The sequence below is a fragment of the Colobus angolensis genome, unplaced genomic scaffold (genome assembly GCF_000951035.1).
Source record: "Colobus angolensis palliatus isolate OR3802 unplaced genomic scaffold, Cang.pa_1.0 Scaffold452, whole genome shotgun sequence".
In the NCBI taxonomy this organism is placed as follows: Eukaryota; Metazoa; Chordata; class Mammalia; order Primates; family Cercopithecidae; genus Colobus; species Colobus angolensis.
Genome location: NW_012117955.1, coordinates 579,390 through 597,071, shown reverse-complemented (window position 1 = coordinate 597,071; position 17,682 = coordinate 579,390). Strand labels below are relative to the sequence as shown.

General features: G+C 40.6%; 1 protein-coding gene across 2 annotated transcripts in view; it reads right to left on the bottom strand.

The window, feature by feature from the left end:
- The window catches only part of NCOR1 (nuclear receptor corepressor 1), a 190,811-nt gene that overhangs the window by 165,719 nt on the left and 7,410 nt on the right, over window positions 1–17,682 (bottom strand). The window contains exons 3-4 of one of the 2 annotated variants that reach the window (XM_011957970.1): window positions 16,721–16,806; window positions 4,250–4,427 (exon numbers count right to left, since the gene is read on the bottom strand). In XM_011957970.1, coding sequence (XP_011813360.1) covers window positions 4,250–4,357 — 108 coding nt within the window. In that variant the 5' untranslated portion in view covers window positions 4,358–4,427; window positions 16,721–16,806. The remainder of the gene's footprint in view (window positions 1–4,249; window positions 4,428–16,720; window positions 16,807–17,682) is intronic. The other variant, XM_011957971.1, reaches the window with a different exon arrangement.

Genomic DNA, 17,682 nt, shown 5'->3' with positions numbered 1-17,682 from the left:
AATTAGCTAGGGCCGGGCACAAGTGGTTCACGCCTGTAATCCCAGCACTTTGGGCGGCTGAGGCGGATGGATCACCTGAGGTCAGGAGTTCAAGACCAGCCTGACCAACATGAAGAAATCCCGTCTGTAGCTACTAAAACTACAAAATTAGCCGGGCATGGTGGCACATGCCTATAATCCCAGCTACTCGGGAGGCTGAGGCAGGAGAATCGCTTGAAGGAGGCGGAGGTTGTGGTTAAGCCAGGATTGCATCACTGCACTCCACCCTGGGCAACAAGAGTGAAACTCCGTCTCAAAAAAAAAGATTAGCTGGGCATGGTAGTGCGTGCCTGCAGCCCCAGCTACTCAGGAGGCTGAGGCACAAGAATTGCTTGAACCCAGGAGGTAGAGGTTGCACTGAGCCGAGATCGCACCACTGCTCTCCAGCCTGAATGACAGAGCAAGACTGTCTCAAAAAAAACAACAAGTAGCCAGAGGGGGGAAAATGTGTTTTATACATTAATGAACAGAAATTAAGAATGACCACAGGCTTCTAGTCAGAAACCATACAAGCCAGAATACAATGATATGGTATCTCTTAAAATACTGAAATTGTCAACTTAGAATTCTATATCTAGTGAAAATAGTCTTCAGAAACAAAAACTTCTTCAGGCAAATAAAAGCTGAGAGAATTAATTGCCAAAAGACCTAAACTAAGAGAAATGAAGTTCTTCAGGCAAAAACACAATAATATCAGAAGAAAACCTGAATATACAAAAAGAATGAAGGATGTCAGAAATGATATATACACAGACAATTAGAGAAGGAAAAAAACAATAAAGAGCAGAAATCAGTGAAATAGAGAAAATAGTGAAAATGACTGAAACCAAAGGTAGTTCTTCAAGAATCTATTAAACTGATAAACCTCTAGGCAGACTGATTAAAAAAAATTTTTTAAAACCACATTATCCACATGAGGAACAACATCGCAACATATCTGATCAAAGGCACTGAAGTGAGGAGGAAATATTGTGACAAATTATGTCAATAAATCTGATACCTTAAACAACAAAATACATCCAAACTGACTCAAGAAAAAAACTGAGTATCTGAATTATAACTATCAAAGAAAGGGAGCTCATATTTCAATTCTTCCCAAAAAAAAAATTCTGGGCCCAATAGTTTCACTGATAAATTCTATCAAATATCTAAGGATGAAAAAGTATCAATCCTGGGCCACACGTGGTGGCTCACATCTGTAATCCCAGCACTTTGGGAGGCTGAGGCGGGTAGATAACCTAAGGTCAGGAGTTCGAGACTAGTCTGGCCAACATGGCGAAACCCTGTTGCAAATAAAAATACAAAAAATTAGCCAGGCAAGGTGGTGGGCACTTGTAATCCCAGTTACTTGGGAGGCTGAGGCAGGAGAACTGCTTGAACCAGGAGGAGGAGGTTGCAGTGAGCTGAGATCATGCAATTGCCCACTCCAGCCTGGGTGACAGAGTAAGACTCAAAGGGAGAAAGAGGAGAAAGAGGAAAGAGGGAGAAAGAGAGGGTGAAAAAGAGAGGGGGAGAGAGGGGGGGAGAGAGGGAGAGAGAGAGAGAAAAGGCCAGGCGCAGTGGCTCATGCCTATAATCCCAACACTTTGGGAGGCCGAGGCGGGAGGATCATTTGAGGTAAAACATCTGAGGTCAGAAGTTCAAGACCAGCCTGGCCAACACGGTGAAACCCCATCTCTACTAAAAATACAAAAATTAGCCAGGTGTGGTGGCACGCACCTGTAATCCCAACTACTCAGGAGGATAAGGCAGTAGAATTGCTTGAACCCAGGAGATGGAGGTTGCAGTGAGCCAAGATCGTGCCACTGCACTCCAGCCTGGACAAGAGCAAGACTCCATCTCAAAAAAAAAAGTACCAATCCTACGCAAACACCTTAAGAAAACACAGGAAGGAGTAAAGACCACTCTCCAAGCTAACATTATTCTTAATGCAGAAAGACTGAAACTCAATGCTTACCACGTCACATATAAAATTTTAATTCAAAATAGGTAATTTACCTAAATGAAAAACCTAAAATTATAAAACTTAGAGAAGAAAACATAAGTGAAAATCTTAGTGACCTTGAATTTGGCAAAAACTTCTTAGGTATGACACAAAAAGCACAAAAAATGAACAATAAAAATAATACATTGGGGCTGGGTGCAGTGGCTCATGCCTGTAATCCCAGCACTTTGGAAGGCTGAAGAGGGTGGATCACCTGAGGTCAGGAGTTCGAGCCAGCCTGGCCAACATGGTGAAACTCCATCTCTACTAAAAATACAAAACTTACCTGGGCGTGGTGGCACATGCCTGTAATTCCAGCTACTTGGGAGGCTGAGGCAGGAGAATTGTTTGAACCCGGCAGGCAGAGGCTGCAGTGAGCTGAAATGGCACCATAGCACTCCAGCCTGAGCAACAGAGCAAGACTCCATCTCCAAAAAAAAAAAGTACATCGGACTTGATGAAAATATAAAATGTACACTCTCCAAAGGATACTGTTAAGAAAATGAGGCAATACTTCTTTTAATAATCTAGATACAACAAATATATAGATATATGTTTTCTAAGTAATTTTACTTATAATAATCAAAAACTGGAATAGGTGACTGGATAAATTGTGGTATACTCATACTCAACAATAAAAAGGAATGAACTGAGACATGCCAGACATGGATAGATCACAGAAGTATTATGGGAAGCAAAAGAGGCCATAGACAAAAGAGTTCCCATGAAGCTCAGAACATATACAATGTATTATGATAGAAAGCAGATCAGTGGTTTCCTGGGAGTTGAGGTGAGTAGGAAGTGGGGGAGGAGGACTGACACCGATGGGGTGCCAAGGAGGATGGGGTACCAAGAAACATTCTGGAGTGTTAGAAATGTTGTTCATCTTCATTTTGGTGATGGTTCTATGAGTTTATGAATTTTTCAAAATTTGTTACAATGTACACATATAATGAGTGCATTCTAACAAAGATATATGTGTATATATATAAACTGAACTGCAAAGTTAATTTTGTTTCTTTTAAGATGGGGTTTCACTCTTGTTGCCCAGGCTGGAGTGTAACAGCAGGATTTTGGCTCACTGCAACCTCTGCCTCCTGGGTTCAAGTGATTCTCCTGCCTCAGCCTCCCGAGTAGCCGGGATCACAGGTGCCTGCCACAATGCCTGGCAAATTTTTTCCTATATTTAGTAGAGAAGGGGTTTCACCATGTTGGCCAGGATAGTCTCAAACTCCTGACCTCAAGTGATCCACCCACCTCAGCCTCCCAAAGTGCTGGGATTAAAGGTGTGAGCCACCACGCCCGGCCTGATTTTTTAAAAAAAACCAGCAGCAACAATAATCCAGAAAATTGGTAATCAGATGAATAACACTGGGGTAGAGGGACAATACAAGCAAAATTCAACACCCAATCATGACAGAAATTCTCAAACTAGGAACAGAAAGCAACCTCTTCAACCAAAAGCATCAACAAAAACGTGCAACTAACTAATGGTGAAAGACTAAACGCCTCCCTACACAGGAACAACATAAGAATGTCCATTCTGACTCTGTAATCGTGACTACACTTCACCCAAGGAGTCCTCAGTAGGCCCCCACAGTACATTTTGATGACAAATCTGCTTTCTTAGTCTCTGAGATGGTCGTTTTATCCCATCCTTTCCTATTTTTCTTTAAACCTCTTACACCCATATGCTTGGTCTCCCTCTGAGATTATTATTTCACCTCATATTTTATTTTTCACAAGGTAAATCAATCTCTTACAAACTCTTCCTATGATAAAGTCTTCCTTCCTAACTACCAACCCTTCCTTCCTTCCTACCTACTATACAAATCATCCTACCATCAATCTCTCTCGAGAGATCTTTATCCTGGCCATCTCTCAAGACATGCGAAGTTATCTGGCCAGCTTAAAAGTCAACCACAACTTGGGAGTATAAATATAGGTCTTACCCTAGAAATTCTAGAGAATTGATAAGTTTTCTATTTATCATCAACTCCTATCATCAAAAGCAAAGACAAGTTCAACTCCTGAAATCCGGCATAAAGCCACAGTAAGAAGACAGAAATAATTAATTCCCAACCTTTGGTTCCTCATCTTTGTAAATAGCTCTTGCCACTTAAAAAAAAGTAAATTTGGTGGTTTCTGACCCACATGTGTCTTAAATAGGAAAAGTAAAGAAAAACACAAAAAACATGTATAATTTGCATAGTATTTGTTCCTTACCTGCTGGTGGCGGGTGCTGGGAAATGTATACTGGACAGAGTGAGGAGGATAACGACTTTGTTCTGTGCTAAATGCTCCTTGGTTGGGAGGATAACCTGAACTTGACATTATCAGTAAAGAAGTCCTCACCAGACTGTGAGATCAACGCCAATAAACAATCATGTTTCCAGGAAACCACCTAAACAGGATGGGAAAAAATAGAATTAATAAGAAATAAAACACCAAGTATACTTCTTTTTTTTTCTTTTTTGAGACAGAGTCTCGCTCTGTCACCCAGGCTGGAGTGTAGTGACGCGATCTATTCTTACTGCAAGCTCCACCTCCCGGGTTCACACCATTCTCCTGCCTCTGCCTCCCAAGCAGCTGGGACCACAGGCGCCCACCACCATGTCCAGCTAGGTTTTTTGTATTTTTTTAGTAGAGACGTGGTTTCACCGTGTTAGCCAGGATGGTCTCAATCTCTTGACCTCATGATCCGCCCACCTCGGTCTCCCAAAGTGCTGGGATTATAAGCGTGAGCCACTGGGCCCAGCCAACACCAAGCGTACTTCTAATAAATTATAACTATAGCTACATAAACAAAACCACAATTACCAGTAAAAGCTTCCTCTCATGTATTTATTTAATAAAAGTTACCAAGGTTTCAAAACATTAATGGGTCATTTCTTTTTATGCTTAAAATAGGTTAATATGTGACAAATAACATAATTAGCTGTATAAGTAAAAACAGTATATAAGAACAGCATAAGGTCTGGCACATTGTAACTGCTCAGTAAATATCTTTCTATAAATGTCTGAGAAACAAATATAAAGACAAAAATACATGGTTGTATATTTGGGAGTTGATAAGTCAATTGTGAAAAGAATTCAAGAGTAGTTTTAAGGTAAGTATTTGTGCAGAGGAAGTATTGTCTTTATTAAATAATTCTGAAGCAAGGATGATAAAATACTAAGTTTTGTAATCACAGATGGTAGGTCATTGGACATTTGTTATATTACTCTTTGCATGCTTCTATGGACCTGAAATAGCAAATAAAGAAAAAGGCCAGGAGCGGTGGCTACTCCTGTTAATCCCAGCACTCTGGGAGGCTGAGGCAGGCGGATCACTTGAGGTCAGGAGTTCTGAGACTAGCCTGGCCAACACAGTGAAACCTCCTTTCTACTAAAAATACAAAAATTAGCCAGGCATGGTGACATGCGCCTGTAATCCCAGCTACTTGGGAGGCTGAGGCAGGAGAATCGCTTAAGCCTGGGAGGCAGAGGTTGCAGTGAGCCAACATTACGCCACCGTACGCCAGCCGGGGCAACAGAGTAAGACTCTGTCTCAAGAAAACAGAAAGAAAAACAAAGCCATCTTCATTATAAAGTATATTCCTACTTATCCACAATTCTAGACTAATTTGATTTGTCTTTTGTCTGTCTTTTCTTGTGCCAATGCCACACTTTTCAAATTACTCTAGTATTACGAGGTTTCATATTCAGCAAAGCAAGTTTCACCTGCGCCGTGCTTTGTTGTTGCTGCTACTTTCATCGCCTTCCCAGCTATTCTAGCACATTTCCTCTTGCACACAAGCAAGAGTAGGTTTGTCAGGTCCCATAGAAATTCTGGATGAGAACACATAAATACTGAATTCACAGACTGACTAATGGGAGAACAGGTACCTTTATACTCCTGAGTATTCCCATCCTAAAACATGATTATCTATGTTTATGTTTCAGGATAGCATAAATATTTATGTTATACATAAATTAATGTATATGGGAGTATTTTACATACATATGATATGTATTTTTACTAATTAATTATGGGAGTATTTTACATACATATGATAAAGAATATTACATATGTATAACAATGTGTGCTATAATATATAATTTCTACCTTATATATAAAACTCCCATGACAAAAATGTTATATACATACACATACACACATGTGCATGTGTGTACATACACTCTTACTTTAAGACAGGATTTCTATTATTATCTAATTGGGTGGTTTTAAAAAAATAGAATTTATACATAAGATGAAAAGTATATAACTGCGGCCAGGCGCGGCAGCTCAAGCCTGTAATCCCAGCACTTTGGGAGGCCGAGACGGGCGGATCACGAGGTCAGGAGATCGAGACCATCCTGGCTAACACGGTGAAACCCCGTCTCTACTAAAAAATACAAAAAACTAGCCGAGCGAGGTGGCGGGCACCTGTAGTCGCAGCTACTCGGGAGGCTGAGGCAGGAGAATGGCGTAAACCCGGGAGGCGGAGCTTGCAGTGAGCCGAGATCCGGCCACTGCACTCCAGCCTGGGCGACAGACCAAGACTCCGTCTCAAAAAAGAAAAAAAAGAGAAAATTATATAACTGCATATATAAAAATATATATAATTTTATATATATAAAATCTCCACCCATTTAATATTTTATTCGTAAAGTTTTAATTTTGTTTCTATCATTTTAAGGGATTTGGGAAGAGGGCAAATTCAAAAAATAATTCAGTGTGACAACTTGATCAATTTCCCAGTTTTTATCAATACATTCTTTATCCAGTTTAGGTTTAGAAAATAAAATTTTCCAGGGAATTGTCATTCAATCTAACTTTAAAACAAAACTTATAGGCTGGCCACAGTGGCTTACACCCGTAATCCCAGCACTTTGGGAAGTCAAGATCGGAGGATCTCCTAAGGCCAGGCATTCGAGACCAGTCAGCACAATGAAGGCAGACCTATCTGTACAAGAAAATTAATAATAATAATAATAATAATAATAATTAGTCAGGCATGGCAGTACACACCCATGGTCCCAGCTGCCTGGGAGACTGAAGCAGGAGGATCACTTGAGCCCAGGAGGTCAAGACTGCAGTAAGCCGTGATTGTGCCACTGCACTCCAGCCTGGGTGATACAATGAAACTCTGACTCAAAAACAAAAGAAAAAAGGTATAGAAAGAACTTTAAGGCCGGGCGCGGTGGCTCATGCCTGTAATCCCAGCACTTTAGGAGGCCAATGCAGGCAGATCACAAGGTCAGGAGTTCAAGGCCAGCCTGCCAACATGGTGAAACCCAATCTCTACTAAAGATACAAACAATTAGCCAGGCATGGTGGCGCAAGCCTGTAAACCCAGCTACTGGGGAGGCTGAGGCAGGAGAATCACTTGAAGCTGGGAGGCAGAGGTTGCAGTGAGCCGAGATGGCGCCACTGCATTCCAGCCTGTGCGAGGGGTCCAGACTCCGTCTCAAGGAAAAAAAAAGGAACTTTAAAAACCGTATGTGGTACCATGTAATATATAAACATTTTAAATAAATATACCATCCTTCCTCCTGATGTCACATTTCCTGCTGTTGTGAAAGCTGACCAAGAAAAGAGTCAGAAGACTGACCAGTTGTCCCTCAGTCTGTTTTCTCCCTGCTCCCTTCCAAGGCCTGAGGCATGGAGGTCAGCAAATCTTAAGGATTGGAAGGTTGAGATTACCCAGTTAACACTGATTTGACAGATGAGAAATCTGAAGATCAGAGAAAGTCAACAATTCCTCCAATATCACATAATTGTCTGTGGCAAAATGGGAAAAACTAATGTTTTCTGCAATGCTTTGCCGCTTTCTCAGCAAGAAGTGAACTAGGAGGAGCTGAGATGTTCAGTGAGACCACACATTAAAACCACCTGAGGAGCTTTCTCCTCATCTATACACCTGCAACTGCTCCAGGTGGAAGGGGAAAAGCCAACATGTGGCCTTGTGGGGAGAGTTGATCTTTTTGGAAATAAATATTATATGCAGGACTTAAGAGTTTTTAAAAGTACCACAGAATACAAAGTGAAAAATCTCCTCCCCCTTCTCCTCCAGCTGCTACCCAGTTACCCTCCCAGAAAGCAACTAAAGTTACTAGTTTCTAGAGCATCCTTTAGAAAGATCCTACACATACGTACACTCACACTTCTTCCCCTATGTAAATGGTGGTATCCTAGATACACACTGTTCTGTATCTTGCTTTATTACTTAACACATCTTGGCTGGCCGGGTGCAGTGGCTCACGCCTGTAATCCCAGCACTTTGGGAGGCCGAGGTGGGCAGATCACAAGGTCAGGAGATCAAGACCATCCTGGCTAACACGGTGAAACTCCATCTCTACTAAAAATACAAAAAATTTAGCCGGGCGAGGTGGCGGGTGCCTGTAGTCCCAGCCACTCAGGAGGCTGAGGCAGGAGAATGGCGTGAACCTGGGAGGCGGAGCTTACAGTGAGCCAAGATGGCGCCACTGCCCTCCAGCCTGGGCGACAGAGCGAGATTCCATCTCAAAAAAAAACAAACAATAAAAAACATCTTGGCAATTATTCTCATGAATTTATGGTTCTTTCTATTGCTAAAGAGTATTTCACTATATGGGCCAGGCATGGTGGCTCACGCCTGTAATCTCAGCACTTTGGGAGACTGAGGCGGGTGGATCAACTGAGGTCGAGAGTTCGAGACCGGCCTGACCAACATGGTGAAATCCCATCTCTACTGAAAATACAAAAATTAGCTGGGCATGGTGGCACATGCCTGTAATTCCAGCTACCCGAGAGGCTGAAGCAGAAGAATCGCTTGAACCTGGGAAGCAGAGGTTGCGGTGAACCGAGATCGTGCCATTGTAATCCAGCCTAGGCAACAAGAGTAAAACTCAGTCAAAAAAAAAAAAGAGTATTTCACTATATGAACGTTCATTCATTTTGTAAGTTTTCCAACTAATTCTGCTCTGCTGTCCTAAAACATGCTTTAAGTGATCTATCTCTGCACTCTCCTCCCAACTCAGACATCCCAAATAAACAAAGCTATAAATGGAATGGAGAAGAAAAAAAAAGATTTTAACCCAGGGTCATCCAATTTTTTTCTAACAGTGGCCTAAATGATTAGAAACCCATGAGGTATAATTTTTTAATGCACATTGTTTAACTTTCAGCTATGGTTGAGTCCTGACTTCAACAATTACACTCAATGTCACTCAAAGTTACAAGTTTAGTGACTTGTCCATTTTCTCCCTCATCTCAGTAATCCTTCCTGTTGTCCTAGTTTTGTGGTATGATTTTAGTGAAGTTTAACTTTATTATCTCAAAAAAAAAAGTCAGTTTTATTTTTATTTTTATTTTTTTATTTATTTATTTTTTATTATACTTTAAGTTCTAGGGTACATGTGCATAACGTGCAGGTTTGTTACATATGTATACTTGTGCCATGTTGGTGTGCTGCACCCATCAACTCGTCAGCACCCATCAATTCATCATTTATATCAGGTATAACTCCCCAATGCAATCCCTCCCCCCTCCCCCTCCCCGTGATAGGCCCCAGTGTGTGATGTTCCCCTTCCCGAGTCCAAGTGAACTCATTGTTCAGCTCCCACCTATGAGTGAGAACATGCGGTGTTTGGTTTTCTCTTCTTGTGATAGTTTGCTAAGAATGATGGTTTCCAGCTGCATCCATGTCCCTACAAAGGACGCAAACTCATCCTTTTTTATGGCTGCATAGTATTCCATGGTGTATATGTGCCACATTTTCTTAATCCAGTCTGTCACTGATGCACATTTGGGTTGATTCCAAGTCTTTGCTATTGTGAATAGTGCTGCAATAAACATACGTGTGCATGTGTCTTTGTAGTAGAATAATTTATAATCCTTTGGGTATATACTCAGTAGTGGGATGGCTGGGTCATATGGTACATCTAGTTCTAGATCCTTGAGGAATCGCCATACTGTTTTCCATAATGGTTGAACTAGTTTACAATCCCACCAACAGTGTAAAAGTGTTCCTATTTCTCCACATCCTCTCCAACACCTGTTGTTTCCTGATTTTTTAATGATTGCCATTCTAACTGGTGTGAGATGGTATCTCATTGTGGTTTTGATTTGCATTTCTCTGATGGCGAGTGATGATGAGCATTTTTTCATGTGTCTGTTGGCTGTATGAATGTCTTCTTTTGAGAAATGTCTGTTCATATCCTTTCCCCACTTTTTGATGGGGTTGTTTTTTTCTTGTATATTTGTTTGAGTTCTTTGTAGATTCTGGATATTAGCCCTTTGTCAGATGAGTAGATTGCAAAAATTTTCTCCCATTCTGTAGGTCGCCTGTTCACTCTGATGGTAGTTTCTTTTGCTGTGCAGAAGCTCTTTAGTTTAATTAGATCCCATTTGTCAATTTTGGCTTTTGCTGCTATTGCTTTGGTGTTTTAGACATGAAGTCCTTGCCCATGCCTATGTCCTGAATGGTACTACCTAGATTTTCTTCTAGGGTTTTTATGGTATTAGGTCTAACATTTAAGTCTCTAAAAGTACTATCCGCCCAACACAGAAGGTTAAAAAAAAAAAAAAAAACTAGCAAAATCAGGAAATTAGCCCCTACTGGCATACAAATTTACAGGTCAAAGCAAGCCCTTCCTGTACTCACATGAACTGCAGCCTGGAGACCACTACAACCTCCTTCCTCAAAATGTATCCACGAGATACACAGCAACAGTGTTCAGATCTTGTTTTTTAAACAGAATGTTTTCCTCAAAAGTCTTAAATGAAAGCTAAATGTACAAAAGATACAATGGAGAAACATTCTGATCCAGTGAGAACGGGAGACCTAGGATTCATCTTTTCAGTCTCCCCATGCCCTTCCCCATCCTCCCTTCCACCCTTCACTCCAGTCCTGGCTCACTAAGATACCTGGGCAGAATACTTTACATTTGAAATCCACTGAAATAAAAAGAATCTAGCTTAAAGTTCAGACTGAAGGGGAAAGGAGAACCTTAAGTGGCAGTATCAAATTATAATTTCAGTTCTTAGCCACCAAAACTCATTAACTCAGGGTAGTTACATGGTTGACTCATGAACTGAAAAAAATCCTATGAATTGTTTAAGAAATCTGATCAAGATTTTATAATCAACTTCCTCATCTCTTAAATATCAACATACAATGTTTTAGGATGGGAATAATATAGTAATAATTATATGTCACTGTCATAAAAGACAATAGCACTGCCAACTGAATTATACAGATAAACCCAGAACTAGCCTCTTATATATTGCAAACAGGCAATACAATATTGCAAAATGAAAATGATCTATTTAAGTTCCTTTTTAAATCTTCTCATATTAAATAAACACACACATATTTACTCAACAGGAAAATCTTGCAACAACAAAATTTCAAATACTACCCTGCCAAAAAAAAAAAGCAATTTTTCCGCTCAGCAGGAACTCCTGGCTTTTGGCCCACAACCTTTGCATAACCAAAATGTGTTATGCAAAGGTGTTCAAGGTGGCCTAAGCTATCTTGGAAAAAAAGCTAAAAATGGCCGGGCACGGTGGCTCACACCTGTAATCCCAGCACTTTGAGAGGCCAAGGCTGGCAGATCACAAGGTCAGGAGATCAAGACCATCCTGGCCGAGGTGGTGAAACTCCATCTCTACTAAAATACAAAAAAAAAAAAAAATTAGCTGGACATGGTGGCGCGCACCTGGTAGTCCCAGCTACTCGGGAGGCTAAGGCAGGGGAATCGCTTGAATCCGGGAAGCAGAGGTTGTAGTGAGCTGGCATGCACCACTGCACTCTGCACTCTAGCCTGACAACAGAGCGAGACTCCATCTCACAAAAAAAAAAAGAAGCTAAAAATACACTTCACTGTGGCAGGACTGCAGATGCCACTTCAGATGAGCAAGAATGAATCCACCAAGCGTCACAATATAGGTGAAGCCTACATTTCACGAAAGCAGGAAAAGGATCCTACAAAATATGCAATTTTTAACTGATAAAATAATAAAATCTCCTAATACAAAAGTATGGGATAGAGCAATGCCTCTATGACATTCAAATGCTAAAATATTAGTTATTAAACTGAGGCAAATTAGGTCACACCAGTTCCCACAAAGCTGTCCACCTCTAGTCCAATTCTAAAAGTATGTTAGGCAAGACAAGGCTAAGAAGGACCACCATCCTGGGCATCTCAACCACCTAAAATCCTCCAACCTGGGGACAATTTAAAGAAAGACAACCTCCTAAACGTATTACAGAGTCTAGCATCCAGGAGAGAAAAGACTAGAAATTATCTAAGTGAATTCTGTAATTTGTCCAAGACCAGAGTGGTGCTATACTGGAATAAATTTTCTCTTGTAAAATAAACTAAAGCATTCTTCCCTTTGGCGGGAAAAAAAGCTACTGCTTCTCAGCCTTTGGTTAAGATCTACTCTGGTGGAATGCCATTAACAAGGTATTTTATTTGCAGCCTCTTTTGATATCATGACATCTTACTTAAAGACAGAGAAACAAATGGAAGCTAAAGAAAAAGCTTTTTAGTTAACCTATCCTACCTCTTATAAAATATGATATTGAAAGAAAAATTTTAATAAGGATATAATTATTTGATAAATCTATGGGTACACATATTCAATAAGTAATTCTGGCCAGGCACAGTGGCTCATGCCTGTAATCCCAGCACTCTGGGAGACCGAGGCAAGTGGATCACTAGAAGCCAGGAGTTTGAGACCAGTCCGGCCAAAAAGGTGAAACCCTGTCTACACTAAAAATACAAAAACTAACCGGGCGTGGTGGCACATGTCTGTAATCCCAGCTACTTAGGAGGCTGAGCACAAGAATCACTTGAACTCAGGAGGCAGACAATGCAGGGAGGCAAGACCGTGCCACTGCACTCCAGCCTAAGCAACAAAACAAGACTGTATCTCAAAAAAAAATAATAAATAACATATAATTCTTAAATGAAAGAAAAATGATGCTACTTTACCTCTACATAAAGTGCTGTCCCAAGACAGCAGTACAATATAACAATATCCAACTGAGAACTCTGTGGTGTATCGGCACTACATTGAACTAATTCTCCGAACTGAACAACACTCACTCACTCACTCAACTTATAAGAACAAATGTTATTTCAAAACCAGCGAAGCGTGGTGGCTCATGTCTGCAATCCCAGCACTTTGAGAGGCTGAGGCAGGTGGATCACTTGAGGTCAGGAGTTCAAGGCCAGTATGGCCAACCTGGTGAAACCTTGTCTCTACTAAAAATACAAAAAATTTGGCTGGGCGTGGTGGCTCACGCCTGTAATCCCAGCACTTTGGGAGGCTGAGGCAGGCGGATCACGAGGTCAAGAGTTCGAGACCAGCCTGAACAACGTGTGAAACCCCATCTCTACTAAAAATACAAAAATTAGTCGGGCATAGTGGCGTGCATCTGTAATCCCAGCTAACTGGGAGGCTGGGGCAGGAGAATCGCTTGAACCCGGGAGGCAGAGGTTGCAGTGAGCAGAGATCACACCACAGCATTCCCGCCTGGGCGACAGGGCAAGACTCCATCTCAAAAAAAATAATAATAATACAAAAAATTAGTCATGCGTGGTGGTGTGCACCTGTAATCCCAGCTACTCAGGAGGCTGAGGCATGAGAATCACTTGAACCTGGGAGGTGGAGGTTGCAGTGAGCCGAGATCTCACCCCTGCACTCCAGGCTCGGTGACAGAGCAAGACTTCATCTCAAAAAAAAAGAGCAAATATATTTCACAACCAAAATAGATGACTACATGCCAATTCCCTCCTTGATTAACACAAAAGAAAAACAAAGAAATTGAGATAAGAAAAATTTTAATGTAGATATTTGGCCTGAATAAATAGATATAACAATATCTAAGTGGATATTACTAAAAGAGTTACCATATATTGAGCTCTATATATATACTAGGCAGTGTACTACGACTTGGTGTGTGCATGAGCTCACCTAAAAGTCTGGTTCCACTATTACCTCTAAGGCTGTAGGGAAGCTACATAACTTCCTCAAGCTATGTTTTCCTAACTCAGAGACAGATACCTTAAAGATCACCTGCTGCTGCCTCCCCTTTGACCCACTAACAGAGACAGGTTATTAAGCAATATAAAGCAAGGGTTATGAACAGACTGTTTTTTGCTGCACCCACCTCAGCACCCCCGATCTCCATAAATCTTAAAGTCAAATGCTTTTAGCCTACTTTATTTTGGTACACACGTTAGAAACAAACAGAGCTATCAGACACCACCTGTGAAGGCAAAGATCAGCTCTGTTCTGCTCTACATGGCCTCTGCAGCAGTTAACAGTACTTAGCTCTCAGTAACTCCCACTCCAACAGCAAGTTGTCTAGCTGTTCCTTACATACACACACACACTCTGAAGCCTCCCAGGCCTCTCCATCTAACTACCACTATCCTTACCTATTGCTGCAAAAAAATTCCTAACTGGGCTTCCCACTTCAATACTTTCTCAACTCAAAAAGCCAAGTATTCTTTTTAAGCCTTAAATCAGAACACATCACTCTCCTGCTTCAGATTCCCCAAGGATTTCCTAAGCAGGGCAAACAAACTTTAAACTACCTACCATAGCCCAAGGCCCTACTTGATTTGGCCTGCTTACTTTCCAGATTGTTTACTAGGCCCCAGAAACGTGAGTTTCACTTCAGTTTCTTCAGGAGCCCTTCTCTGCCAGGTCCTTCCTAGCTGGGCCTTTGTCCTTCTTTACTCTCTGCCAGGAATGCTATTCCTGGCTCATTCAGGTGGCTAGCTCCTCCTCAAAGTTAAGGTCTCAGTTCAAATGTCATCTCGGAAGAGTCTTTCCAACCACCCTACATAAGGTAAGCTCCCACTAAGCTCCATCACATTACCCTTTTGGTTCCTTTATAGGTTTATCATAATCTCAAATGGATTATGTACTTCATTTTATTTGAGTATATTCTGTCTTCTCTCACTAGAATAAAAGCTACCTGTTTGATTCTCTACAATATTTGTTGAATAAAATAAACAAACTAACTCCCATTCATGGGTCTGATGTTTTTTAAAAGAAATAAAGAAGAAATATACAAGACTTATTTGTACAGGACTTATTTGAAGCAAAGTTTGAAAATCTACTGAAGGACATAAAAATCTATTTGAACACAGGACAGAAAGTACATAAGGATGTCAATTTCCCCAAACTTCACCTACAATTTCAGTATTCCCAATCAACATTCAGTATTCAATAAAAATCTCTATGATTTATTTTTGAATGTCACAGAATGATTCTAAAGTTCATATAGAAGAACACATAGACCAGAATTGTCAAAGTCTGAAAAAAAAAGAGTAATGAACAGGTAACTAACCCCATCTGTATTAAAAATATAAAATGATAAGGCCAATCAGAAATAGTCCCAAACACATTTAGTAAATGACAAAAGTTGCAATTCTAACAGTGGGGCATAAAACAGATTATTCACTAAATGGTGCTGACACAACTAGCTAGTTGGGGTAGAATTCACACACAATTTTATCCCCCAAAATATGTCTCACTTCTTATACCAGAAATAAATTCCAGATGGATCAAAGAATTAGAAGTTTTAAAAAGAGAAGAAAAAGAAAAGGAGAAAAAGAAACCATTGAAGTATTAAATTACAATCTGAGGACTTCTTTGTTTTAAAAATACAAAAAGGCATGCAGTCAAAAAGTCTTCCTCTCATTCATTCTTCTTACTATGACAACCAGTGTTTCCAAGTATCATATATCCTGTGATATACAAGCAAACATGTATACATTGCTTTTCATCTTTAACGTAAAGAAACACAGAGGCATATGTTCCTCACTTTGTTTTTCTAGTTTAGTAGATAGGTGAATATTTTACATTTTGGAGTAAGGAAAGTCTTAAGTAGAGCACAAAACACAAAAGTCACATAAATAGACAATAATCACAGCTAAGATTTATTGAGTATTTACTTACTTTGTGCCAGCCACTATGCCTAATGCTATTTACATTATGTCTATTTTACAAATAAGAAAATTAAGGTGTACAGAGGTTAAATAATGTGCCCAAGGTCCCACAGCAGCACAGTGCTGGGTTTGGATATATCTGACTACATAACATTACAAAAGAATTGCTAGGGGGATATGTGCACACATACGAAAAAAGTGAGTAAGGTCAGGCGCATTGGCTCACACCTGTAATCCCAACACTTTGGGAGGCTGAGGTGGGCGGATCACCTGAAGTCAGGAGTTTGAGACCAGCCTGACCAAAATGGAGAAACCCCATCTCTAGTAAAAACACAAAATTACCCAGGCATGGTGGCGCAGGTCTGTAATCCCAGCTACTCAGGAGGCTGAGGCAGGAGAATCGCTTGAACCTGGGAAGTGGAGGTTAAGGTGAGCTGAAATCACGCCACTGCACTCCAGCCTGGGCAACAAGAGCAAAACTCTGTCTCAAAAAAAAAAGAAAAATGTGAATATGTAGAGAACTTTTTAACCTGTTAAAAACCAATATCCCCATCAGAAAATAACCAAAGAACAAAAGTAAGCAATTTATAAAAGATATATGGCTGGGCGTGGTGACGCACGCCTGTAATCCCAGCACTCTAGGGAGACCAAAGTGGGTGGATCATCTGAGGTCAGGAGTTCAACACCAGCCTGACTAACATGGTGAAACCCCATCTCTACTAAATACATAAATTAGCCAGGCATGGTGGCGGATGCCTGTAATCCCAGCTACTTGGGAGGCTGAGGCAGGAGAATCGCTTGAACCTAGGAGGCGGAGGTTGCAGTGAGTCGAGATCATGCCACTGCACTCAAACCTGGGCAACAAGAGCAAGGCTCCGTCTTAAAATGCAACAAACTCTCACTAGATTACATCCAGGAAGTAGTTCTTTCAATTTCAGTATATATATAAAATAATGTATTACTTATAATTAATGAAAGATAGGATTTTAAAATAGCATATCCTCCTTCATGCATTAAAATGATTTTGTGTGAATAAAAAGTAACTTCTTCTTCCCCCTCAACAGAATATAGATACTCCTACATCAGGTATATTTACATTCTGCATATTTTAGGTTATAACTCCTAGATAGCACAAGTTTTGATTTCATTCCAAATACCTCCAAATACATAAAAGTTACTGTAATTAAAAATGAATTTAAAACTCTTAAAAGTTTTAAACTTTTAAAGTTAAACATCTTTGAACAGAAACTCAAAGTCATGATCATGACCACTTAAAACAAATATTTTCAAAATTACACAAATCTCTGTTATTGTCAAGGGAAATGAATTGCCTGAAACAAATTACTCTGAAAGTGAAGTGTGTATGACAGTGATAATGGCAAGAAGAATGTCTTAGTTCAACAAAAGTATGGGGTAAAGGGGCAATCTATAAGCATAAAGGTGACTCTCATCATAAACCTAAGAGTCAAATTTTCCCAGAAAAATGTAACCTTGGTCGGGCGTAGTGGCTCACGCCTGTAATCACAGCACTTTGGGAGGCCGAGGCGGGTGGATCACGAGGTCAGGAGATCGAGACTATCCTGGCTAACACGGTGAAACCTCGTCTCTACTAAAAATACAAAAAATTATCCAGGCGTGGTGGCGGGCGACTGTAGTCCCAGCTACTCTGGAGGCTGAGGCAGGAGAACGGCGTGAACCTGGGAGGCAGAGCTTGCAGT